Raw genomic sequence first — 27,021 nt, 5'->3', positions numbered from 1 at the left:
GATGAGTCTACATTTGTAGTAAGTCATTTCCCATGTCATTAATGTGCTTTAATGACTGCATAAGGCTAGAAGAATCTACATTTACTTAATCAGTCTCTCTTGAGCAGTTAGTTGCCCATTTATTTTATTTATTATTATTTTTTAAAGATTTATTTATTTGTTTGTTTGTTTTTAAGATTTTATTTATTTGACAGCAAAATCACAAGTAGGCAGAGAGGCAGGCAGTGAGAGAGGGGAATGCAGGCTCTCTGCTGAGCAGAGGAGCTCGATCCCAGGTCCCTGAGACCATGACCTCAGCCGAAGGCAGAGGTTTAACCGACTGAGCCACCTAGGTGCACCAAGATTGTTTGATTGAGATTGATTTTTTAAAAGATTTTATTTATTTATTTGACAGAGAGAGGAAGATCACAAGTAGGCAGAGAGGCAGGCAGAGAGAGAGGGAAGCAGGTTCCCTGCTGAGCAGAGAGACCTATGCAGGGCTTGGTCCCAGGACCCTGAGATCATGATCTGAACCGAAGGCAGAAGCTTAACCCACTGAGCCACCCAGGCCCCCCCCCCCCCGATTTATTCTTAGTGAAAGAGTACATTTGCATGAGTGGTGGGAGAGGCAGAGAGATTCTTTATGTCAAGCAGACTCCTTGATGAGCGTGGAGCCCAACTGAGGGCTCAATCTCATGACCCTGAGGTCATAATCTGAGTCAAAATCAGATTAAGAGTCTGACGCTTAACTGAGCCGCCCTGGCGCTATTATTACTGTTTTTTTAAGTAAGCTCTCTGCCCAGTGTGGGGCTTGAACTCATGACACCAAGGTCAAGAGTGACATGTTCTAGCGACTGAGCCAGCCAGACGCCCCAATTAGTTACTAGTTTAAAAAATGTAATAGTTCTGCATTCAGCATTTTTGGTCATAAATCTTTGTGTTTTGATTTATTAATATAGGTTCTTAGAATTATTTGGTGGAATGGATTTTTTTTTATTTATTCTTTTTAAAGATTTTATTTATTTATTTGACAGAGAGATCACAAATAGGCAGAGAGACAGACAGAGAGAGAGATGAGGAGAAGCAGGCTCCCAGCTGAGCAGAGAGCCCTATGCGGGACTCGATCCCAGGCCCCCGGGATCATGACCTGAGCCGAAGGTAGAGGCTTAACCCACTGAGCCACCCAGGCGCCCCGGTGGAATGGATTTTTTATATTTAATATTAGATTGCTTTTAAGATAGTAATTATTTATGCCCACCTGTGAGTGCCCATTCCACTTTTTCCTCCCTAAGATTGAGTATACCTTTTGAAAAAATTGTCATTTCAGAGGTGCCTGGGTGGCTTGGTCGGTTAAGCTTCTGCCTTTGGCTCAGGTCATGATCCCAGGGTCCTGGGATCTAGCCCTGCGTTGGTCTCCTGCTCAGCAAGGAGCCTGCTTTTCCCTCTTCTGCAGCTGCTCCCCTATTTGTACTCTCTCCCTGTATCAAATGAATAAATAAAATCTTTCAAAAAATAAAATATATTAAAAAAAGTAAATTGTCATTTTGGTAGGTGGAGTATGATGTCATTATTTTGGTGTTTTTTTTTTAAATTTTTATTTATTTATTTGACAGAGATCACAAGTAGGCAGAGAGGCAGGCAGAGAGAGAGAGGAGGAAGCAGGCTCCCTGCCGAGCAGAGAGCCCGATGTGGGGCTCAATCCCAGGACCCTGAGACCATGACCTGAGTTGAAGGCCTTGAGGCTTTATCCCACTGAGCCACCCAGGCGCCCCTAATGTCATTATTTTGGATTACATTCCTTCTGTTATTTCTGAGTTTTTTTCCATGTTTATCATGTTTATCAGCTTAAACATGTTAAACGTGTCCATGTTTATCAGCTTCACTTATGGTCTTTTCTTTGAGTTGTCCTTTTGTGTCCTCTATCTACTTATCTTTTGCAGTTGGTGTTTTTCTTATTAGTTTGTATGAGCTCTTGACTATATCTAAGATATTCCTTTAATGCAGTGTTTCTTAAGTTTTGGGGGGTTATGGACCTCTTTTAACATCTTAAGGATCCATACTTTAAAAAAATAAGTTCAAAATGTTGCATATTATGTGTTTAAAATATTGCATACTCTTTCAGGGAGTTCAAAGAATCCTTGAAGCCTGCCCTCTAGATTAAGATTGCTTGCCCTTATGCTGGTAGGAGACAGAATTTTAGACTGGATATATAATTGTCTAACCTAGGTTTAAAACTGTTTATGTTAAAATATTTGTCTTTGTCATATACCCTGCTGAAGTGGAAAGACAGCATGGATTTCAGATTTTTTACAATTCTTTTAGCATACTTATCACTTATCCCTTTATCTACTTTTTTTTTTTAATACAGATTTTATTTGAGAGAGAGAGTATGAGAGGGGAGAGGGTCAGAGGGAGAAGCAGACTCCCCATGGAGCTGGGAGACCGTTATGGGACTCGATTCCAGGATCATGATCTTAGCCAAAGGCAGTTGCTTAACCAACTGAGCCACACAGGCACCCCTTTTATCTACTTCTAAATTTAAGGAGTTTAATTAGAAGGTTCACCTTTCAATTCTTTTTCTTTTTTATTTTTAAGATTTTATTTATTTATTTGACAGAGATCACATGCAGACAGAGAAGCAGGCAGAGAGAGAGGAGGAAGTAGGCTCCCCACTGAGCAGAGAGCCCAATGTGGGGCTTGATAGCCAGATGCAGGACTTGATCCCAGGACCCTGGGATCACGACCTAAGCCGAAGGCAGAGGCCTTAACCCATTGAGCCACCCAGGCACCACTCATTTCTTAAATATTATGAATTTCACTAGTAATTTATACTGTATATACTGTGCTATCCCTGACATGTTATGTGAGTCCTATTAAATCTAACTGAGGTAAAGACTTATACAGAAGTAGCCATAGACAATATTGGCATAGTAACAAATGGGCATAGTTATAACAAATAAAACTTTATTTTACAGTGACAAACAGCAGCCTAGATTTGGCCTGAGGCCTATAATTTGCCAACTGACTTAGATTGTAGAAGACTAGTAGTATCAACTTGATCAGGGCAGTTGTTCTCCTCAAGTAAATAGATCAAAGAGCATTGGGTTAAAAGTCAGAGGATTAATTAAAATAGTATTTCTGTTATTTGTTATTAGAAAGGGCAAGTTATTTAAGTTTTCTGAGTTTCTTCATTTATAAAATTAAGTAGTTGTTTCAGAGAGCCTTATGGTGCACCCCAAAATTATATTAAAATTTGAGGCATTGTCATTTCAGTGTCCTTTTCCTCTTGTTTTAATTTTCTTTTTCATTTTTGTATAGGTGCCTTTTACCTTGTATTTGAGTATATGGACCATGACTTAATGGGACTGTTAGAATCTGGTTTGGTACACTTTTCTGAGGACCATATCAAGTCATTCATGAAACAGCTAATGGAAGGATTGGATTACTGTCACAAAAAGAATTTCCTGCATCGGGATATTAAGTGTTCTAACATTTTGCTGAACAACAGGTAATGTAGTAACCAAATAAAGTTAACCATTTTCTCCCTCTCTTCTGACCCAGCTGGTTAGTTGGGGTTACAGGTAGACCCAATGATGCAGTTTTTTGCATTTACATACATCTGATGATTGTACTATAGGAACATCTTACGATAGGGTTATTCTTATGAGCAGAGTCTTGAGACTTGTTGGTAAAGAATTTAAAAAGGTAGGATTATAAAGGTTTTTTAATTGCAGACATTTTATGAAATCACTCATATCCTACAGGAACATTCAGAGAGCTTTTTGCCATAGTTAGTAAATATTATTGTGGTTTTTGGCAAATTAAAACACACGTTGAGTTCTCAGTGAAATTCTCCCTTGTTTAAGTGGGGAGAAACATGCCTGCTCTTACAGCTATTCTTGAGACTCTCCGTTATCAAATTTCAGAGTAAACACAGGTGTAGCTGGTGGTTGATCTTTCTGCCAAGCACTTAACTCCCAAGTCTGATACTATTGAAGTTATACTAGTGTTTGGTTCTTTAGGTAACTGGGCTGTTTGTAGCCATCTTTGACTGATTCACCCATTTTTATTTTTATTATTAATTAATTAATTAATTAATTAATTTAAAGATTTTATTTATTTATTTGACAGAGAGAGATCACAAGTAGGCAGAGAGGCAGGCAGAGAGAGAGGAAGGGAAGCAGGCTCCCTGCTGAGCAGAGAGCTCGATGCGGGACTCAATCCCACGACCCTGAGATTAACCCACTGAGCCACCCAGGCGCCCTGATTCACCCATTTTTAAAATACATTTCCGTTCAGTTATATTTAACAAATACTACTATCTGCATAGAGTTATAGAATGATTATGACTTATTTCTCATCTTTGTGGAGTGATATAACCAACTACACAGAGTTGCCCAAGGACTGTCCTGGTTTTACTTATTTATTTTAAGTTTGGGGTTTGTTGTTTGTTTTTTAAGAGAGCAGGCAACCAGGAAGAGGGAAAGGCAGAGAGAGACTCTTAAGCAGGCTCCATTCCCAGCGCTGAGCCCAATACAGGTCTCAATCTCACACACTGAAATCAGGCTGTGAGGTGAAATCAAGAGTCTTGTACTTAACTGACTGGGCCACCCAGGTGCCCCTAAAGATTATTTATTTATTTATTTATTTATAAAAATTTTTTAAAAAAGATTTTATTTGTTTATTTGACACAGAGAGAGAGATCACAAGGCAGCGTAGCAGGCAGAGAGAGGGGAAGCAGGCTCCCTGCTGAGCAGAGAGCCTGATGTGGGGTTTGATCCCAGGACCCTGAAACCATGACCTGAGCTGAAGGCAGAGGCTTAACCCTCTGAGCCACCCAGGCACCCCAAGATTTATTTTTTCTTTTTTTCTTTTTTTAAGATTTCGTCTATTTATTTCTTTTTTTTTTTTTTTTTTTTTTTTATTTATTTATTTGACAGACAGACCACAAGTAGGCAGAGAGGCAGGCAGAGAGAGAGGAGGAAGCAGGCTCCCCGCGGAGCAGAGAGCCCGATGCGAGGCTCGATCCCAGGACCCTGGGATCATGACCCGAGCCGAAGACAGAGGCCTCAACCACTGAGCCACCCAGGTGCCCCTCGTCTATTTATTTCACAGAGAGAGACACACTGAGAGGGGGAACACAAGCAGGAGGGGTGGGAGAGGGAGAAGCAGGCTTCCTGCTGAGCCAGGAGCCGGATGTAGGACTCAGTTCCAGGACTCTGGGATCACAACCCGAGCCGAAGGCAGCTGCTCAATGACTGAGCCACGCAGGCACCCCAGATTTTTTATTTTCTTAAAAAATTATTTATTTATTTCTTTATTAAAAGATTTTGTTTGTTTATTTATTTATTAAAAGATTTTATTTATTTATTTGACAGAAAGAAATCACAAGTAGGCAGAGAGGAGGAAGCAGACTCCCCACTTAGCAGAGAGCCCGATGCGGGGCTTGATCCCAGGACCCTGGGTTGATGACCTGAGCCAAAGGCAGAGGCTTTAACCCACCTAGCCACTCAGGCGCCCCTAGATTTTATTTATTTATTTGACAGACAGAGATCACAAGTAGGCAGAGAAAGGAAGGAAAGCTGGCTCCCCGCTGAGCAGAGAGCCCGATGCAGGGTTTGATATCAGGACTCTGGGACCCTGACCCAAGCCAAAGGCAGAGGCTTTAACCCACTGAGCCACCCAGGCGCCCCCAGATTTTTTTATCCTTAAGTAACCTCAACACCCAATTGTGAGGCTTGAACCCAGGACCCCAGGATTAAGTTACATGCTCCACCAATTTAGCCAGTTCGGTGCCCCTGTCCTAGTTTTAGCACTGGAGGTCCCACATGGGATAGTTGGTCACTAGAAAGCTTAGAGTTTAATAGGGGAGCTAACAAATAAATCACTCAATCCAGTAAATATTTATTAAGCACTCCTCACCCCCCCCACACATGTGATGGCTAATTAAGTAATGTCTCAACCCTAGGGGTGCCTGGGTGGCTCAGTGGGTTAAAGCCTCTGCCTTCGGCTCAGGTCATGATCCCAGGGTCCTGGGATCGAGCCCCATATCGGGTTCTCTGCTCAGCAGGGAGCCTGCTTCCCTTCCTCTCCCTGCCTGCCTCTCTGCCTATGTGTGATCTGTCTATCAAATAAATAAAGTAAGGTCTCAACCCCAAGATCAAGAGTTGTATCTCTACCCACTGAGCCAGGCAAGTGCCCCTAAGCCCCACCCATCCCTACCTTTTTTTTTTTTTTTCCTTGAATCTGGGAGCATCTGGGAAGATGCAATTTTGATGAGTAAATAGGAATTTATCAGAAAGACATACAACAGAGGGTTAAATTTCTAAGTAAAAGAAATTACATGGGCAAGATCACATAAATAAGAAAATGAATGTGCAGTATCTGAGAAAAATGTAAATAGGTAAATATATCTAGAGCAAGAAGAGTAAAGCACATAATGATGAGATGAAGCTGGATAGTTGCAAGGAGCCAATTTAAGGATCTTTTATATCTTGCTAAAGAACTTACACTATAGGGCGTCTGGGTGGCTCAGTGGGTTAAGCCACTGCCTTCGGCTCAGGTCATGATCTCAGGATCCTGGGATGGAGTCCAGCATCGGGCTCTCTGCTCAGCAGGAAACCCGCTTCTTTCTCTCTCTGCCTGCCTCTCTGCCTACCTGTGATATCTCTCTCTCTCTCTGTCAAATAAATAAATAAATAAAATCTTTAAAAAAAAAAAAAAAGAACTTACACTGTAGATGAAAGCCATTGAGTGGTGCTGGTTTTTTTGTTTTTAAATTATACACTTAGGGGCACCTGGGTGTTTCAGTCAATTGGGGATCCAACTCTTGATTTCAGCTCAGGTCATGATCTCAGGGTGGTGAGATTGAGCCCTGTATCCAGCTCTGTGCTCAGGGTGGAGTCAGCTTGAGATTCTCTCCCTCTGGCCTTCTCCCTGCTTGCTTGTTCACTCTCTCAAAAAATAAATTAAACGGGGCGCCTGGGTGGCTCAATGGGTTAGGCCGCTGCCTTCAGCTCAGGTCATGATCTCAGGTCTTGGGATGGAGCTGGGTATCAGGCTTTCTTTTTTTTTTTTTTTTTTAAGATTTTATTTATTTATTTGACAGAGAGAGATTACAAGTAGGCAGAGAGGCAGGCAGAGAGAGAGAGAGGAGGAAGCAGGTTCCCTGCTGAGCAGAGAGCCCGATGCGGGACTCGATCCCAGGACCCTGAGATCATGACCTGAGCCGAAGGCAGTGGCTTAACCCACTGAGCCACCCAGGCGCCCGGTATCAGGCTTTCTGCTCAGCAGGGAGCCTGCTTCCTCCTCTCTCTCTGCCTGCCTCTCTGCCTACTTGTGATCTCTCTCTGTCAAATAAATTTTTTAAAAAAATTAATTAATTAAACAGTTAATTTGTATTTTAAAATTATACAGTTCATGCATTATTTTAAATTATTTTCTATGATGTATCTAATTATTATATATTGTCATACTTAAAATACTTTGTGAGACAAAACATGATGGTAAAAGATTATCTTGTAAGTATCTTTTTTTTTTTTAAGATTTTATTTATTTTTCAGAGAGAGAAAGGGAGAGAGAGCGAGCACAGGCAGACAGAATGGCAGGCAGAGGCAGAGGGAGAAGCAGGCTCCCCGCTGAGAAAGGAGCCCGATGTGGGACTCGATCCCAGGACACTGGGATCATGACCTGAGCCGAAGGCAGCTGCTTAACAAACTGAGACACCCAGGCACCCAGGCGTCCTCTGTCGGTATCTCTGTACCCACAATTTTCGTTAGAGCTGGGTTTGGTTAATCTACATCCATAGTAATAATGCTTCAAAAATTTAATGATGGCTCTCACCTTGCAGCATTCTGGACTATAGCATATACTTGTCTTGGTTCCCTTTGCTTCTCTAAGGGGGATGTCTCAGGTCAGGGAATAAACTGCAGTCCTGTTTGTTGACCTTTCTGTTAGGTCAGGCCCCCTCCCTGTCTTCCCATATTCAGGAAGCTGATGAGATTCTAGACTAAACTGAACTTCCTCTTCAGGTTGCTTCTTAGCAGGATGCAGGAGTCTTATGATCTAATCTGATCCATTCAGCCTTTGCTCTTGCCTGTTTGGCTCTGTTTACATAGAGCATTTGGGGTGAGATGACCTGGAGAAAATGGTAAGGAGCCCTCACCTGGACCAGGAAGTGAAGGCAGTTGATGAGAGAGGGAGGAAAGCAGAGCTGGGCTCCATGATGTTTGTTATACCTTCCTTACACAAATATAAATGAGACCAAGTCATTTTAGGTGGTGGAGAGACACAATTAGTCTCCTCTTTTAGAAAAATCACTAAATGGTCATTCTAATATGGTATAGACTAGAGCCAGGGAGACCTATTAAGAATATGATAAGAAATTGTCAGTGTTTCAACTAACCAAGGCTTTTCTAATAGAGATGGACAGGATCAACTTTGTGGATCAATAGACTTTGGTGAGTAAATGAGTGGTAGAAAATGAATGAGAGTGCTTTAATGGAACTCACAGATTTCTGACTTAAGAAAATAACTAGATGGGTAGCATAATCATCAATATAGGTAATGTAAAAGGAAAAGCAGGACAGGTGAGTGAAGAGTAAATCCCTTTTGGATATGGCTGTTGCATATCCAGGGTAGTGATATCTCATAGGCATATGGTCACATTGAAGTTCCAGACTAGCAGTATAGTTTAGTTTAGGAGTTACAGCAGAGAAAAGGTGTCAGAAGATGGAATCCAAGGGAATGGTCAGAAAGATACAGAGAAAATGAGGAAATATCATGAACCTAAAATAGGCAGGTTTAGGAGCACCTGGATGACTTAGTTGGTTGAACATCTGATTCTTGGTTTTGGCTTACATCAGGATTTCAGGATCCTGAGATGGAGCCCGGTGTCTGGCTCCAGTGGCATTCAATGCAGAGTCTGGTTGAGATTCTCTCCCTTTGCTCCCCGTCACACTCACTCTCACTCTTTCTCTCTCTGTGTGTCAAATAAATAAATCTTAAAAAAAAAAAAAAAAGGTTTAAGAAGGGATGGTCATATATATCAGGTGATGCAGCCAGATGATAAGACCAGAGAAGGAATCTGAACATTAAAAGGTCAGCATTGACACTGTGTGGTAAGTTGGTGGGTAGCACAGTTAATGGGAAGGTGATGGTAGGTGTGTCTTTAATTTTTACTATTTATTTATTTATTTAAAAGTTTATATGCATTTATTTGACAGAGTGAGAGAGGGAACACAAGCAGGGGGAGAGGGCAAGGGAGAAGCAGGCTTCTTGCTGAGTAGGGAACCTGGTATGGTCCTCCATCCCAGGACCCTGGGGTCATGACCTGAGCTGAAGACAGACACCTAGGCGCCCTACATTCTATGTTTTAAGGATACAGAGGTTTGAGCATATTTAAATACTAAGGGAAAAGAAAATCAGTAGGGAGAAATTGAAGATTCAAGAAAGAACAAAGAATTAATTAATTAATTTTTTAAAAGAACAAAAATAATTTAAAGGATCAAGGTTCTAGAGGAGATGGAATCAAGGCCACAGGTTATAGTGGCCACAATTAGAGGTATTGATTATCCTTGAATAAGAGAAATTGACACACTTTTTCTATAATTGAAAGAAGAAAGGTTATATATGTGTATATATATATATATATATATATTTTTTTTTTTAATAAAGCCTCTTCTTTTTTTTAAGATTTTAGAGAGAGAGATCACAAGTAGGCAGAGCAGTAGGCAGCGAGAGAGGGGGAAGCAGACTCCCTACTGAGCAGAGAGCTTGCTGCGGGCCTCCATCCCAGGACCCTGAGATCATGACCCAGGTCAAAGGCAGAGGCTTAACCTCTTATATATTTTAAAGATTTTTTATTTTAAAGATTTTATTTATTTATTTGAGAGAGAACACGGAGAGAGAGGGAGAAGCTGACTCCCCACTGAGCAGAGAGCCCAACTCTGGGCTTGATCCCAGGACCCCAAATTCACCACTTGAGCCAAGGGTATGCACTTAACTGAGCCACCCAGGCCCTCCAAAGGGAAACTTACAGATGCAATTAAGGTTATGTGGATAAAAGAATGTCAAGTAGCTCCCACCTGATGATTTCTGGGTTTGTTTTTGTTGTTTTTTTTTTAATTTTAAGACTTTATTTATTTGAGAGAGAAACAGAGATAGCAAGAGAGCCTGAATGGGGAGGAGAGAGAGAGAAGCAGACTTGCTGCCGGTTTCGGAGCCAGATCCCAGAACCCTGGGATCTTGATCTGAGCCAAAGGCAAATACTTTACTGACTGGGCCACCCAGATGTCCTAGGACTTCTCTTTTTTCTTTTTTCTTTTTTTTAAAGATTTTATTTATTTGTCAGAGAGCGAGCGAGAGCGAGCACAGGCAGAGTGGAAGGCAGAGTCAGAGGGAGAAGCAGGCTCCCTGCGGAGCAAGGAGCCCGATGTGGGACTCGATCCCAGGACGCTGGGATCATGACCTGAGCCGAAGGCAGCTGCTTAACCAACTGAGCCACCCAGGCGTCCCAGGACTTCTTTTTTTTTTTTTTTTAATTTTAATTTTTATTTTATTTGACAGAGAGAGAGAGATCACAAGTAGGCATAGAGGTAGGCAGAGACAGAGGGGGAAGCAGGCTCCCCGCTGAGCAGAGAGCCCGACGCGGGGCTCGATCCCAGGACACTGAGATCATGACCTGAGCCGAAGGCAGCGGCTCAATCCACTGAGCCACCCAGGCGCCCCCCAGGACTTCTCTTTTTAATGAAGGAGGTCATTTACTGGAGATAAGAGAGTAGACTATAAAATACGCTAGGTGCTTGGTGATGTTTAGGTCTAGCCTAATTTTCCATAGTTATATATCTCTTGCCATTTTAACTTTTAGTTCTTTGTGCTTTCAGGCCTGGATCATCTCAGGTTCTAAGAGTGAGGATGCTGAGAAATTTGAGGAACTCTTTATGTCTCATTATAGGACTCAAGTCCGCTAGTCCTTTTCTTTTTGCTTTTCTTAGAATTTGCTTGTAAATTGAAATTTTTTTTTTTTTTTAAAGATTTTATTTATTTATTTGACAGACAGAGATCACAAGTAGGCAGAGAGGCAGGCAGAGAGAGAGAAAGAGGGAAGCAGGCTTCCTGCGGAGCAGAGAGCCCGATGCGGGGCTCGATCCCAGGACCCTGAGATCATGACCCGAGCCGAAGGCAGCAGCCCAAACCACTGAGCCACCCAGGCGCCCCTGTAAATTGAATTTTAAAATGACATGATATTTGGGGCAAGTGAATAAGGTGCCCAATGATCTTTACTAGGAATGATAGGGTTGTTTTAATTTAAAATTGTATAGCCAGTAGTTACTTTGTATGTATGTATGTATGTATTTATTTATTTAAGATTTTATTAATTTATTTGAGAGAGAGAACATGAGCGTAGGGGAGGAGAAAGGGGGAGGGAGAAGCAGACTCTCCAATGAGTGGGAGCCCGATGTGGGGCTCAGTCCCAGGACCCTGAGGTTATGACCTGAGCTGAAGGCAGACACTTAACGAACTGAGCCACCAGGTCCCCCAAATTACTTTGTTTTAATATTTTGTCCCATTGCTCATAATTGAGGGGCACCTAGCATAGCCTTTTTTTTCCCTATGGTTTTACTTTTCTATCTGATCTCAGCTATCCCTAGTACCTTAAAAAGAGTGAACTGGCTTTTCATTACCCAAGAAGTTACACAAGCAGTAAATGTGAAGAATTTAGATAAATATGGTTAATCCAGAATAGTTAATAGTTTAAAAAGTTTTCTGACATTTTACGTTGACATCACTGTCAAGGACAGAATGCTTAGGAGAGTGAAACTTATGTGTGATCCGTTTAAGGGCATGGTTCTCAAAAGTGTGGTTCTCAGGGATACCTGGCTGGCTCAGTTGGTTAAGTATCTGCATTCAGCTCGGGTCTTGATCTCTGGGTCCTGGGATTCCCTGTATTGGGGCTCTCTGCTGGGCAGGGAGTCTGGTTCTCCTCCTCCTGCCTGCCACTCCCCCTGCTTGTGCACTCACTCTCTCTGTGTCAGATGAATAGATAGAATCTTTAAAAAAATGGGCACCTGGGTGGTTCAGTGGGTTAAGCCGCTGCCTTTGGCTCAGGTCATGATCTCAGGATCCTGGGATCGAGTCCCACATCGGGCTCTCTGCTCAGCAGGGAGCCTGTTTCCTCCTCTCTCTCGCTCTGCTTGCCTCTCTGCCTACTTGTGATCTCTCTCTCTCTGTCAAATAAATAAATAAATAAAATCTTAAAAATAAATAAATACATAAATAAATAAATAATTTTTAAAAAAGTTCTCAGACCAGCAGCATTGGCATCATCTTCTGTGGGCTTCTTAGAAATGCAAGTTGTGGGGCGCCTGGAGGATTCAGTGGGTTGAGCCCCATAGGACTCTCTGCTCAGCAGGGAACCCCTTTCCCCCCTCCCCCTCTGCCTGCCTCTCTACCTACTTGTGATCTCTCTCTCTCTCTCTCTGCCAAATAAATAAATAAAATCTTAAAAAAAAAAAAACCAAAAGAAAAGAAATACAAGTTCAGGGCCCGAATGGCTACAACTTTTTCTTTCTTTCTTTTTTTTAAATAAAGTTCCTTTTTTTTTTTTAAAAGATTTTTGTGGGAACCCAGGCACCCCTAAGGGTCTGACTCTTGATACTAGTTTAGGTCTTGATTTTAGTCATGAGTTTAAGCCCCATGTTGGGCTCTGTGCCAGGTGTGGAGCCTACTTTAAAAAAAAAAGAAAAGAAAAATGAGCCAGATCTTCTGAATTGCATCTCTGGGAATGAAGCCCAAGAAACCTTTAATAAGGTTTCCAAGTGATTCTTATTTCATATTAAAGTTTTTGAGAACCCATCTAAGATCATAGTTGTATGTCTTTATGGTATAGGAAGTAATGGCAATATGTTGGTAAAAGGGGCCTAATTCATCATAAAATTGTGTGCTCAGTTCAAAGTCATGTTCTCTGAAAAAATCTGCTATAGCCATGGTATTGTTGTGGTTTACTTTTTATTATGAAAAAATAAATTACAAGGAAAAATTGAGGCACTAATATAGTAATTAACATGTACAGTTAGTATTTTACTATATTTGCTTCCTTTCAGTTTTTCTGCTTGAATTATTTTAAAGTAAATTACAGACATCATTATGTTCAACCCTAAATGCTCCAGAAGATTATTACTGATTATCTTCTAACACTCAGTTCATATTTCATGTTTTTCTCACGTTAAAATATCCTTTGGATAGCTGGTCTCTTCAAATCAGATCAAAGTTTATAAACTGGATTTGGTTGTTAGGCCTCTTAAATCTCTCTTAATCTAGAACAATTCATTACGTTTTTCCCCAATAATAAGCATTTAATCTAGCAGGTTTTAGTGACTTATTTGCCAAGAAATAAGTATTTATTTAAGGGTCAAATCCAAAAACATAGTAGTACTCAAAAAAGAAAGCCATAGGCTTTGTAAACCAAAGTAGTCAAAAGAGCCTTAATCTGGGAGAGTGACCGACCATTAAGAACAGAACTAAGAGAACATAGGTTAAAATTTCATTGTTGTAATTCCTTTAACTCCCAAATTTATGCCTTACTGTTTGGGTATAATGAGGAGGCTGCTATTGTTACTTTTTATAAAAATGATTTTTTTTTTCTTTTACAGTGGGCAAATCAAACTAGCAGATTTTGGACTTGCACGGCTCTATAACTCTGAAGAGAGGTGAGGCATTCCTCAGAATTACCTGTGTGAAAAAAGAAAGAATCCTTTTTATTCTTGGATATTCTAATATTCTGCAAGTTACAATAATTTTCAGAGTTTCCTAATTTTCTAAATGTGTTAATTCTGTCTAAATTCTTGAATCAGGCTTAGCCTGAAATAAATCAACCCAAATTGGAATGCAGGTTACTTTTTCATCTCCTACCTTCTGTCCAGTTCACTTTTGAACTATTAGATTGCTATGGAGCTGTTTTGACAATCCACTTTTCAAGTTCTATTTGCATTTACTTGTACAAGTTTTTTTGTTTTATTTTTTCCATCAGAACCCATTGTAAATTTATGTCATGGTTGTTTTTACATTTCAGTCGCCCTTACACAAACAAAGTCATCACTTTGTGGTACCGACCTCCAGAACTTCTGCTGGGAGAGGAGCGTTATACACCAGCCATTGATGTTTGGAGCTGTGGGTAAGTCTCTCTGTGCTTTCTCTTTGATTTTAATTTACATGTTAAACTTGTATCTGTTTTCTCTCTACAATGGCTTTTTGTAGTTTTTATTAAGCTTGAAAGGATGGGGATAAACTTTTAGCCAGAATTCAGAGAAATCTGTTGAATATTTCCTTTTTAAATTTTATTTATTTATTTATTTATTAGAGATTTTGTTTATTTATTTGACAGAGAGAAATCACAAGTAGATGGAGAGGCAGGCAGAGAGAGAGAGAGGGAGGCAGGCTCCCTGCCGAACAGAGAGCCCGATGTGGGGCTCAATCCCAGGACCCTGAGATCATGACCTGAGCCGAAGGCAGGGGCTTAACCCACTGAGCCACCCAGGCGCCCCTCCTTTTTTTAAAAGATTTTATTTATTTATTTGACAGAGAGATCACAAGTAGGCAAAGAGGGGGAAGCAGGCTCCCCACCACTCAGAGAGCTCAATGCAGGACTAGATCCCAGGACCCTGAGATCATGACCTGAGCCGAAGGCAGCGGCTTAACCCACTGAGCCACCCAGATACCCCTGTTGAGTATTTCCTAATAACAGAGACATACTTTTTTAAAAAACATTTCCCCAAATGTCTTTTTCTTTCCTTTTAACTGAGTTTGAATTAAGGTCCAAATACATTCAGTTAAGGTCCATAGATTACAATTGTTTCAGGTCTTTTTTATTTTTATTTTTATTTTTTTAAGATTTTATTTATTTATTTATATATATATATATATTTTTTTTTAAAGATTTTATTTATTTATTTGACAGAGAGATGACAAGCAGGCAGAGGCAGGCAGAGAGAGAGGGGAAAGCAGGCTCCCTGCTGAGCAGAGAGCCCCACGCAGGGCTCGATCCCAGGAACCTGAGATCATGATTTGAGCCGAAGGCAGAGGCTTTAACACACTGAGCCACCCAGGTGCCCCTCGGGTCTTTTAATTATAACTTTGTCCTCCATCTCTTGGAGGAGTCTCCCCAGCTTATAATTTTGTTAGAAGAAGCTGGATCATTTGTCTTACAGAGTTTCCCACAGTGTGGATTTTGCTGATTGCATCTTCACTGTGTTTTTTGTTGTTACTTTAGCGTGGTCTTTGTCCCTTTTTATTTCCTGTAAATTGTAGGTGAATTTAAATTTGATTACCAATCACCCACTGACCCTGAAACTACTTTACAGGTGGTTTTGTGTACTTCTAATTATAGCCAATGATACATTAAAGTTGGGGGTAGGAGGCATTGGGAACCTCTGCCCAGAGTACAGACAATAACTGGATAAATTATCTGTAGAGAATTTAAAAGCAATAAAATAATCCACTACAAATTAGTGTGCTTTCTATTATCAGATTATAGAGGCAGTTCTAAACAATGTATGCTAAAATATTCATTCCTAACAGGGCAGATTTACACACACACACACACACACACACGCCCCACTTTATACAATATACAATTATCTCTTTTTGAAGTGTTTTCAGTTATTAATGATCTACTGTCACTCATTCATTTGTGGTTGTTTTGTGGTGGTGATATTGTAATTATATTATTCCTTCCTGGAATAAAGAGAACAATCTATTTTACTAACCCTGGGTACAAATCCTATAGGAAAAGTAGAGAGTGATAAAGCTTTAATTCTTTCATTATATTTACCAGTTTTAAAAAGATATTGAGGGGGGCACCAGGGTGGCTTGCTCAGGTGGTTAATTGTCTGCCTTCAGCTTGGGTCATGATTCCCCCTGGAATCATGGGGATCGAGCCCCGTGTTGGGGTCCCTGCTTAGTAGAGTCTGCTTTACTCTCTGCCTCTGCCTATCGAGCCTGCTCATGCTCTTTCTCTCTCTCTCAAATAAATAAATAAAATCTTTTAAAAAAAAAAAAAGATAGGGGCGCCTGGGTGGCTCAGTGGGTTAAAGCCTCTGCCTTTGGCTCAGGTCATGATCCCAGGGTCCTGGGATCGAGCCCCGCATCGGGTTCTCTGCTCAGCGGGGAGTCTGCTTCCTCCTCTCTCTCTGCCTGCCTCTCTGCCTACTTGTGATCTCTGTCTGTTAAATAAATAAATAAAATCTTTAAAAAAAAAAAAAAGATAGGTGGTTTCCTAATATCCTTCAAAGATGGCCAAAGAGAGGGTGTTTTTTGTTTTAGTTTCATTATGAACTCAAGGATTTAAACTTTTTGGGGGGGTGGGATTTAAACTTTTTTAAGATCCTTCTATTTATTGAGAGAGAGAGAATGTGCAGGAGTTGGTGGTAGAGACAGAGAGAGAGAGAATTCCAGGCGGACTCTCCACGGAGTGCAGAGCCTGATGTAGGGCTTGATCCCATGACCCTAAGACCATGACCTGAGCTAAAATCAAGAGTCAGATGCTCAACTGACTGAGCCACCCAGGTGCCCCAATTTTTTAATGTGTTTTAAACTTACGATTATCATTTTATTCCTATTCACATTTTCTAGTCTTTGGCCCGCAGAAGTTTAGTGGGTCCTTCCAACACTCCGAGCACTTGATAAATAGCCTTGCTTGTTTTCTGGTTCCAAGCTCAACCTGTTCATTTCATGTGCCACACCTGGAATCAGCCATTCTCTCAAGAGTCTTAGTTCCTTTTGGGAAAATGATATTTAGAGACCATAATTTGTGTTAGGAACGTAGACATTTTGGGGGTGCCTAGATGGCTTAGTGAGTTAAGCATCTGACTTTTTTTTTTTAAGACTTTATTTATTCATTTGATGGAGAGAGTGAGAACATGCACAAATAGGAGGAATGGCAGAAGGAGAGGGAGAAGCAGGCTCCGTGCCAAGCAGGGAGCAGGACACTGGGCTCAATTCCAGGACCCTGGGAACATGACCTGAGCCGAAGGCAGACACTTAACTAAGCCACCCAGGCGCCCACACATGACCCATTCTTTTTTTTTTTTTTTTTTTTAAGATTTTATTTATTTATTTGATAGAGAGAGATCACAGGTAGGCAGAGAGGCAGGCAGAGAAAGAGAGAGGAGGAAGCAGACTCCCTGCTGAGCAGAGAGCCCGATGTGGGACTCGATCCCAGGACCCTGAGATCATGACTTGAGCCGAAGGCAGCGGCCTAACCCACTGAGCCACCCAGGCGCCCGACATGACCCATTCTATACACAGATAGGGAACCTGGACTTTAGGCTTAAGAGAGCTTGCCCTGGGTCTCCTGGTAGTGGAATTATAGAGCTCACATTTGAACCCAGACCTTTTGGGTGATTTCATTACATGTCACTGTAGTGTTTAAGCCTCCCAACACATGCACAGTTTCCCCCTTACCTAAATGGCCTCACCAGATGTTCCATCCCAGCCACCACTGACCAAGCACCTACATACTTCTTCTTGACACTTATGTCAATCCAGCCCTAGGAGATAGCAGTTATAGTTGTTGGTTTTGTTTTGTTTTTTTAACTGTAGGTAGATAGACAGAGGCCTAACTACCTGAGACACCCAGGCACCTCAACAGCCGACTCTTGGTTTCTGCTCAGATCATGATCTCAGGGTTGTGAGATTATTTTATTTTTTTAAGATTTTATTTGAGTGAGGGAGAGAGAGAGAGAGCAAGCACACACGAGCAAGGGGAGAAACAGAAGGAGAGAGAGAAGCAGAGTCACCACTGAGCAGGGACCCCAATGCGGGGCTTGATCCCAGGAACCTGAGATCATGACCTGAGCCAAAAGCAGACACTTCACCAACTGAGCCACCTGGGTGTCCTGGAAGTTAGTTAATTGTTTTTGATACTGTATGATTTATGCATATACATTCTGTCCTTGACCTCTATATCTTAGGGTTCTGACATAGATACTTGCAAGTGGAGCATATCCTTTTTTTCCCATTCATTCCCTCCTGTATTGATGTCAGTCTTTAAAAGGAGCACTGCAGGGATTTTATTTCAAAATTCAAAAGGGTGATAGATAAAGAGAGCATAATCTCTATGGTAGCCTTCCGAACTCCAATGAAGCTTTAGTTAAATTTTACTAACTCAAGCTGGGTGTGTTTGTGTTCTGGACTATTTGCTTTAACAGTATTAGCATTTAAATTGTCACAACTAGGCTCTAAAGTTAACGCCCCATTAAGATACACAGGGAAAGTTCATAGCTCTGTTGGTATTATTATTTCAGTGAGCAGCCTCCACCTCAGTGTAGTAGCAGAGTGTTGATTACATAATAATGTCTTCCCCACCAAAGATCTAGAAACTGAAATAAAAGAAAACAAAACACAAGGAAATTAAAATTATAGATTAGATTTTAAAGCCCAGTAACTTCACTAAATTAAGAATTTGCTAGATGTGAGCTTACTACTTTGGTAATCTGTGGATGTCTCTGTGAAGGAGAAACTAGAAAAACTAGTACAACAAAGTATGCCTAGATTCTGAAAACCACCTGGGTTTGTTTTTTTTCTTCCTTATGTTACCAGTTGTGACAACACTATTTGAAATTTGATTTAGTGGTTAATGTCGGAGATAGAGTTAAATTTTACTTTTTTATATTTTTAAAGATTTATTATTTTTAGAAAGAGAAAGTAGAGGGAGGGGCGTAAGGAGAGAAACTCAAGCAGACTCTGACGTGAGGATCAATCCCAGGACCCTGAGATCATGACCCAAGCCGAAATCCACAGTTGGATGCTTAACTGACTGAGTCATCCAGGCACCCCTGCATTTACTTTTCTAATTTCTGGATAAGGTTTGAGTGAATATAAAGTAAGAGTTTGTCATTTGAGGGACACCTGTGTGGCTCAGTCAGTTAAGCATCTGCCTTTGGCTGAGGTCATGATCCCAGGGTCCTGGGATCGAGTCCCACATCGGGCTCCCTGCTCATTGGGGAGCCTGCTTCTCCCTCTGCCTGCCACTCCCTCTGCTTCTGCCGTTACACTGTCTCACTTGCTCTCTCTGGCAAATAAATAAAATCTTAAAAAAAAAGAATTTGTCATTTGAGGTTAACAAATGTTAATAGAAAGGTGCTAATAACTTTTTTATTTTATTTTATTTATTTGTTTGACAGACAGATTACAAGTAGGCAGAGAGGCAGGCAGATAGAGGAGGAAGCAGGCTCTGTGCCAAGCAGGAAGCCCAATGCGGGGCTCGATCCCAGGACCCTGGGACCATGACCTGAGCCGAAGGCAGCGGCTTTAACCCACTGAGCCACCCAGGTGCCCCAAAAGGTGCTAATAACTTTGAAAACTAGATTCGTTTTGCTTCTCAAATTTAGTTAAGCTAAAGAATTCAGAGTGAAATGATAAATACTGCTTTTGTATTTGTAAATGTGATTTCAAAACACAGGCCAGAGAAGAGGTTTTTTTTTTTTTTTTTAAGTTTTTTATTTATTTCACAGACAGACCACAAGTAGGCAGAGAGGCAGGCAGAAAGAGAGAGGAGGAGGAGGCAGGCTCCCTGCTGAGCAGAGAGCCCGATGTGAGGCTCGATCCCAGGACCCTGGGATCATGACCTGAGCCGAAGGCAGAGACTTTAACCACTGAGCCACCCAGGCGCCCCCCAGAGAAGAGATTTTTTTATCCATTTTCTTTGTTTTCCCACTTTTCAAAAAAAAAAACTTGAGGAATACAAAAATGTAGAGTATTCATGGTTGGTTTGTTTTTTTTATTCATTTGTTTTGAATTTACATTGATAGGGATGATAGGTTAGATAGGTGATGGAAATTAAGGCGTTCACTTATGATGAGCACTGGGTGATGTATGAACATGTTGAATTACTGTATTGTACACCTGAAACTAATATAACACTGAATGAAAACTTAACTAGATTAATTTTTATATAATTTCATATGTACAGAAAGTTCCTAGAAAAGTACAAAGAACTTTAGTATAGACTTCATCCATATTCACTAAAATTTTTAACCTTTTGAAGTATATAATAAACTGCATGTGTTTAAAATGTACAGTTTAAGTTTTGACATATACACCAGTGAAACCATCACCACAACCAAGATAATGATGACTTCTAAAAGTTTCCCTCTGTTCCTTTGTAATCTCTCTTTCCTGTCAGGACTAGCCCATTCCTAGGCAACCCCTGTTCTGCTTTCTATCACTGTAGATTGATTTCTATTTCTAGAATTTTATGTAAATGGAATCATGCAGTATATGTTCTTTTTCCCTCTGTATCTTTTGCTCAGCACAATTATTTTGAGATTTATTCATGTTAGATTCACTAATTGCTAACATCTTGCCACATTTGCTTTTATATTCGTGTTTGCACACCCCATCTTTTTTCCAGAACTGTCCAAAAGTAGTTGTATATATCATAATCTTTCCCTTCTTACTGTTTGATGTACATTTTTTTTTTTTTTAAGATTTTCTTTATTTATTTGACAGAGATCACAAGTAGGCAGAGAAAGAGGTTGGGGGAAGCAGGCTTCCCACTGAGCAGAGAGCCTGACTCGGGGCTCCATCCCAGGACCCTGGGATCATGACCCGAGCCAAAGGCAGAGGCTTTAACCCACTGAGCCACCCAGGCGCCCCTAATGTACATTCTTTTAAAGATTTTATTCATTTATTTGACAGAGAAAGAGCATAAGCAGGGGGAGCTGGAAGCAGAGGGAGAGGGAGAATTAGACTCCCCGCTGAGCAGAGAGCTCATAATCCCAGGACCCTGGGATCATGACCTGAGTCGAAGGCAGATGTTTAACCACCTAGTCGCCCTTGTGCTCACTTCGGCAGCACGTATAATAGCCATCTAGTCGCCCTTAATGCCCATTTCTTAAGAACAAAGATATTCTCGTGTATAATCACAGTACCATTATCAAATTCAGAAAATTTAACCTTGATACACTATCTTTTAAGTCATATAGCTTACATTCCATGTTCTTATTTTTTTAGTATACTAATAATATGCTAGAAACAATACCTCACCTCATAGAGGATTTAATCCAGTATCATGTATTACATTTAGTTCTCTTTTTTTCTTTTTAACTTTTTAAAGATTTATTTATTTTAGTGAGAAAGTGCATGAGTGGGAAATAGAATCTCAAGCAGACCCCATGGTAAGCGTACGGAGCCCAATGCAGGGTTGGATCCTAGGATCCTGAGCTGAAACCAAGAGTCAGATGCTAACTGTGCCACGAAGGCACCCCTACTTCTCATTCTTTACTCTGGAACAGTCCTTAGGCTTTGTCTTTCGTGACATTTCACATTTTGGGGGTTTTGTTTTTAAGATTTTATTTATTTGATACAGAGAAAGAGAAATCACAGGTAGGCAGAGCAGCAGGGGGAGAGAGAAGCAGGTTCCCTGCTGAGCAGAGATCCTGATGTGGGGCCCCATCCCAGGACCATCAGGACCTGAGCTGAAGGCAGACACCCAACTGGCTGAGCCACCCAGGCACCCCTAGATCTCAGTCTTTACTCTGAAACAGTCGTTAGCCTTTGTCTTTCATGACATTTAAACGTTTTTGAAGGTCACACTAGCTCTAGCTGCTAAATGGATTCAGATTATTAAGTTTTGGCTGGAATATTCTGTAAGTGTTAAGTTACCATGTTGGTATTTATGTAAACCCTTTTCCCCTCTTATTGGTGATCCTATTTTGGAACTTAAGGTGTTGTCTTTTTCCCCATTAAATAGTTACTAGTTTTCCTTTTGTGTAATTAAATAATTTGTGGAGACATATCTGGGGGGACTTTGTAAGTATTTCAGTATTATTTTGGAAGACATTTTCAAAATGGGAAAGACATTTAAGCATAATGTGTTTGAAAGTCCTGTTGAAACTGATATCTGATGACAATAAGAGGGCAATAGTGTATTGCATATTCTATAGAGCAAATGAATGGAAAAGCTAATTTCTTTATAGGATCTGCTGAGCATCCTTGTAAAATTGAAGTATGAGTTTTTTTTAGTCTTTACTTCCTTAATTTACAATGGAATTGATAGAAAAGGATTCTGTTCATTTTCTCTGCTTATAGACTTTATAGGTGGCAAAAATTTGATCTCCTGGCAAATATAAATTCTTTATACTATCTATTCTCACTTCAAGAAATATTTTCTTTTTCAAAACTCAAGACACTGCAGTTTGGAGCTTATTTACAACATGGTATATCAGATGCATCCAGATAGACTACAAAAGTCTATTGAGGCACAGGTTAGGCTCCAGGGATATCTCTCTTGACCTCTCAGTTTTACTCTTTCTAGATGCATCCTTGGGGAATTGTTCACAAAGAAGCCTATTTTTCAAGCCAATCTGGAACTGGCTCAGCTGGAGCTGATCAGGTACAGCTATGCATGTGCTCTGGGTGCCGAGGTGTGATAGGTGATCTTATTTTCTAATTTCTAATATTTTTTGTTCATTCTACTAAGTAAGTTTATGCTTCTTATGTCCAAGAAAGTTTCTTAGTCAGATTCACCACGTATTTTGTCATGGGATGTAGATGTAAAGAAGTTGTAATCCCTTTTTTTAGGTCTTACTAAAGGTGTTACCTCTTAGGTTCCCCCTTTTTAGACTTTTTAGATCTTTGCATTTTTTTTTTTTTTAATTCTTCATATTAAAGCATGCCATTTTCAGTGTGGCTGTTTCATTCCTAGGTTAGATTAAGATCAGATTTATTTAGCAAACAATTATTGTGCCTGTTCTATTACAAATTCCTTTCTCTGTTAAACTTTAGGATTTAGAAATATATAAGATAGGTCCTTGCCTTCAAAAAGCTCAGAATTTAGTAAGTGGTAAAGCATGTAAACAGATAATTAAAGGTAGCATATAACTCATTATTTGTTAAGCATTAAATTCAGTTGTCTATCAAAATTTCTTAGGCTCTCTTCTGCCAGTTTTCCCTATAGGGACATTATAGGATCAGCTTATCACTTTGAAATTAATACTATCTGAACAGAACAAAATTGATAATGAAAATCTTTATGGAGGTTTAAAAAAATGTTTTACAAAACCAAGTGTATGGTTAATTTTGGATTCTTTTGCCGGATTTTCTCTTCACTATCTTGTAACCAGTTGTTTCCTATTCCTTCTGTTCTTAAAGCAGTGAGGTCAGGTTTTATCTTTCTGCATGCCCTCTAATTTAATAAGCCAAGACTCCCCCAGACTTCAGGAGGTAATAATTTCTGCTTCTGTAATCTCCAGAATTCACAATGCTGACTTACTCACTTCTTGTTTTGGCTTTTTGCTTTGTTTTCAGTCGACTCTGTGGTAGCCCTTGTCCAGCTGTGTGGCCTGATGTTATCAAGCTGCCCTACTTCAATACCATGAAACCGAAGAAACAATATAGAAGGCGTCTACGAGAAGAATTCTCTTTGTAAGTTTGGCAAAAATGTACATCTGGTTTCTATGTTTAGCTGGTGTTTAGACTTGACTTTCTCCTGGCATAGGGAGTTAGTGTTGTCCCAACTTTTTATGGCAGCACACCACAGGAAAACATTTTATCTTTGAACAGTGTATGAATTTTACCATAGTGCTGTTGTAATTTTCTCTTATAGAGGTTTTATTTATTTATTTATTTTTTAAAGATTTATTTATTTATTTATTTGTCAGAGAGAGAGAGAGAGAGAGATCACAAGTAGGCAGAGAGGCAGGCAGAGAGAGAGGAAGGGAAGCAGGCTCCCTGCTGAGCAGAGAGCCCGATGTGGGACTCGATTCCAGGGCCCTGAGATCATGACCTGAGCCGAAGGCAGCGGCATAACCCACTGAGCCACCCAGGCGCCCCTGGAGGTTTTATTTTATTTTTTTTTATTTTTTTATTTATTGATTTGAGAGAGATTCAGAGAGAGACAGACAGACAGACAGAGGGGGAGAGCAGCCTGACATGGGGCTCAGTCCCAAGACCTGGAGATAACTACCTGAGCCAAAGGCAGATACTTAACCATCTGAGCCATGCAGGCGCCCCTGCTTTATCTATTTATTTATTCATTTATTTCGATTTTATTTATTTATTTGAGAGAGAGGGAGTGAGAGAGAGAGCACGAGTAGGGCAGAGAGGGAGCTGGGCTGGGCAGAGGGAGAAGGAGAAGCACATTCCCCGCTGAGCAAGGAGCCTGATGTAGGACTCTATCCCAGGACCTTGAGATCATGACCTAAGCCAAAGGCAGTTGCCTAACCAGCTGAGCCACCCAGTGCCCCAATTTTTTTTTTTAAGTTTTTATTTTATTTAAGTATTCCCTACACCCAACATGGGATTGGTACTCATGACCCAAAGATCAAGGGTTGCATGCTCTTCCAACTAAGTCAGCCAGGTGCCCCTGAAGGCTTTAGGTGATAGAAAATCATTTTGTTGTGAACAATATGTAAGTTTTCTCATGGTCCTTTTGATCTTCCCACAATAAAAAAGAGAATGGAACTGCTGGCTTCATGTTTTCTACCTGTATTACAGCATTGCATGAATCCTGTGTGGGAGCAAATCTGCTTGCTTGTTTAGCCAGCTTCTAGCTCCTTTCCATGGTTACACATGGAGCTGGAAATTCAGAGACCTTTGGCAGAAGGTTACAGGTTTAAGAACTCTGGGATCATTTTGAATTTGTTCTTTCCACAGCATTCCTTCAGCAGCACTTGATTTACTGGACCACATGCTAACACTAGATCCTAGCAAACGTTGCACAGCTGAACAGACTTTACAGAGTGACTTCCTTAAAGATGTTGAGCTCAGCAAAATGGATCCTCCAGAGTAAGTGCTGCTGGCCAAGTAGTCACCCTAAACCTCTCACTAAGCCTCAGGAGATGAGAAACTCAAAATAATAGGTTTTTAGAAGGAACTCCAAATGACTAAGTCCAGAATGGAGAGGTACCCTTGAATATTATGATTGATAAGAGGTTTGTTTTATTGCTCTATGTTTTCTTTTTAAATAGGGAATAGATTTAGTTACGATATTTGTTCTAATTTGACTCGAGGTGTCTTTTGTCCCTGAATCCCCAGCATTTTGCCTTGTACAACTTCTTTGAAAATATTCTTCTAGTTTTTGCTCTTACCTTTTTCATTTGCTTGAATCTCCTATGTCTGGTGACCTTGTATATCCCATATTTGGAAAGACAGTCCTAATTTTAAATAGTTTGCATCACTGTCAGGTAATATAACCCGAATTTTGATGTTGAAAATAGAGTGTTTGAATGTGTGTCTCTTTCAGCAGAATCTTCTGTATTTTCTGTATTCTGTAGGATCTTCTAAGGTTCTATACTCATGTTTCACGTTTGGCAGATAAAAAGTCTTATATCTTTGAATTTATCATTGACAGTGTCACAGCTTTCATGTCAGAGTCCTTGGGTATTTTTTTCTTACATAAAGAAACGGTCTTAAAGAGATTATTTATTTACAAAAGATTTTGTTTATTTGACAGAGAGACACACAATGAGAGAGGAAACACAAGCAGGGGGAGTGGGAGAGGGAGAAGCTGGCTTCCCACAGAATGAGGAGCCTGACGCAGGGTTGTATCCCAGAACCCTGAGATCATGACTTGAGCCAAAGGCAGATGCTTAATGACTGAGTCACCCAGGTGCCCCGAAATACACAGTATTTAGACTGAGTGGGTAGTAACCATAAATCTAATTGTTTCAAAGAAATGTCCATATTTATTCATATTTATTTACTGCACTAGAATTTTGATACATTGAATGTGGATTGAAATACATAAACTTTTTACTGAAATTTGGGAGCTCTTATTATAGGGAGATTTTGACTCTGGTAATCTTTATTGTAATAAGATTTGCATAATCAAATATGAGGACATCTGGAAATGTATATTAAAGTTTACTAATAAACCCCACAAAATATCGAGCCATGGAAATTCATTGGGTAGAAAGAAGAAAAGAACCCGTTTTTTGGTCCTCACAGATCATAATACTATACTTTAGTGGTCCACCCCCTTGCCTGGACTTTTTTGTAGATACTAACAAGCTGGTCATCTCTGTCTTGTTTATTCCCGATTGAAACTTGACGAATAAAGTTCTCCTTTATTCTTGTTTTGTAAAGCAAGAATAGTTATAAGACTTAACTATTTGGAATGTGGGCATTTATATAGTAGGTATGTCTCTGATATTAGCAAGACCCTCATTTCTCACTGTAAATGTGGGTTTTTGTGTGTTTTTTTTTTTTTTATTTGACAGACAGAGATCCTAAGTAGGCAGAGAGGTAGGCAGGGAGTGGGGAGAAGGAGGCTCCCCGCCCCCCGCTGAGGGGCTCGATCCCAGGACCCTGAGATCATGACCTGAGCCAAAGGCAGAGGCTTAACCCACTGAGCCACCTAGGCGCCTCTTCATTTCTCACTGTAGAAATCTCTTGGGCTTTTGGACTTTTATTTCCTTAGACTACCTACCATATGCCATGATCCCTTTTACAGGCTACTATCTATTTACTAATATTTCTAGTTAATTTTATTTATATTATTCTTTCCATTTCCCTCTGCTCTTTGCCTTCACATTTTAATCTCTGGTTCTTCCGTTCACTCACTGTTGCAGTCCCACACACATTTCCCCTTTGCTTTCTCTTTTTGCAGCCTCCCCCACTGGCAAGATTGCCATGAATTATGGAGTAAGAAACGGCGACGACAGCGACAGAGTGGTGTTGTGATAGAAGAGCCACCTCCTTCCAAAGCCTCTCGGAAAGAAACTACCTCAGGGACAAGTGCTGAGCCTGTGAAGAATAGCAGCCCAGCACCACCTCAGCCTGCTCCTGGCAAGGTGGAGCCTGGGACTGGGGATGCAATAGGTCAGTTCTAGGATGGAGTTTTTGTGCTTTAAGGACAGTAGGGCAGGTTTTGATGGTCAAGTGCAAGAATGCATGCATGCGTGTGTGTTTTAGTTTCTAGCCACTGAAGCATTAATAAAGAAGTGACCTCATTATGAGGAGAAGGAGCTAAACCAAGTTTTGTGCATGTTGTCTAGAAAGTCTACAGTAGATTATTTTCCTTTCAAGAAAGTGGGAATGCTA

At 40.5% G+C, this 27,021-nt stretch overlaps 1 protein-coding gene across 6 annotated transcripts in view; it reads left to right on the top strand.

The window, feature by feature from the left end:
- CDK12 (cyclin dependent kinase 12) overlaps positions 1-27,021 on the top strand; it is a 96,355-nt gene that overhangs the window by 21,383 nt on the left and 47,951 nt on the right. For all 6 annotated transcript variants that reach the window (XM_059379844.1, XM_059379846.1, XM_059379843.1 and 3 more), the window contains exons 6-12: positions 3,298-3,487; positions 13,632-13,688; positions 14,051-14,152; positions 22,295-22,372; positions 23,287-23,403; positions 24,634-24,765; positions 26,588-26,799. In XM_059379844.1, the coding sequence (XP_059235827.1) occupies positions 3,298-3,487; positions 13,632-13,688; positions 14,051-14,152; positions 22,295-22,372; positions 23,287-23,403; positions 24,634-24,765; positions 26,588-26,799 (888 nt within the window). The remainder of the gene's footprint in view (positions 1-3,297; positions 3,488-13,631; positions 13,689-14,050; positions 14,153-22,294; positions 22,373-23,286; positions 23,404-24,633; positions 24,766-26,587; positions 26,800-27,021) is intronic.

Source organism: Mustela nigripes, chromosome 16, assembly GCF_022355385.1.
Source record: "Mustela nigripes isolate SB6536 chromosome 16, MUSNIG.SB6536, whole genome shotgun sequence".
NCBI lineage: Eukaryota > Metazoa > Chordata > Mammalia > Carnivora > Mustelidae > Mustela > Mustela nigripes.
This window is presented reverse-complemented; position numbering and strand designations above follow the sequence as displayed.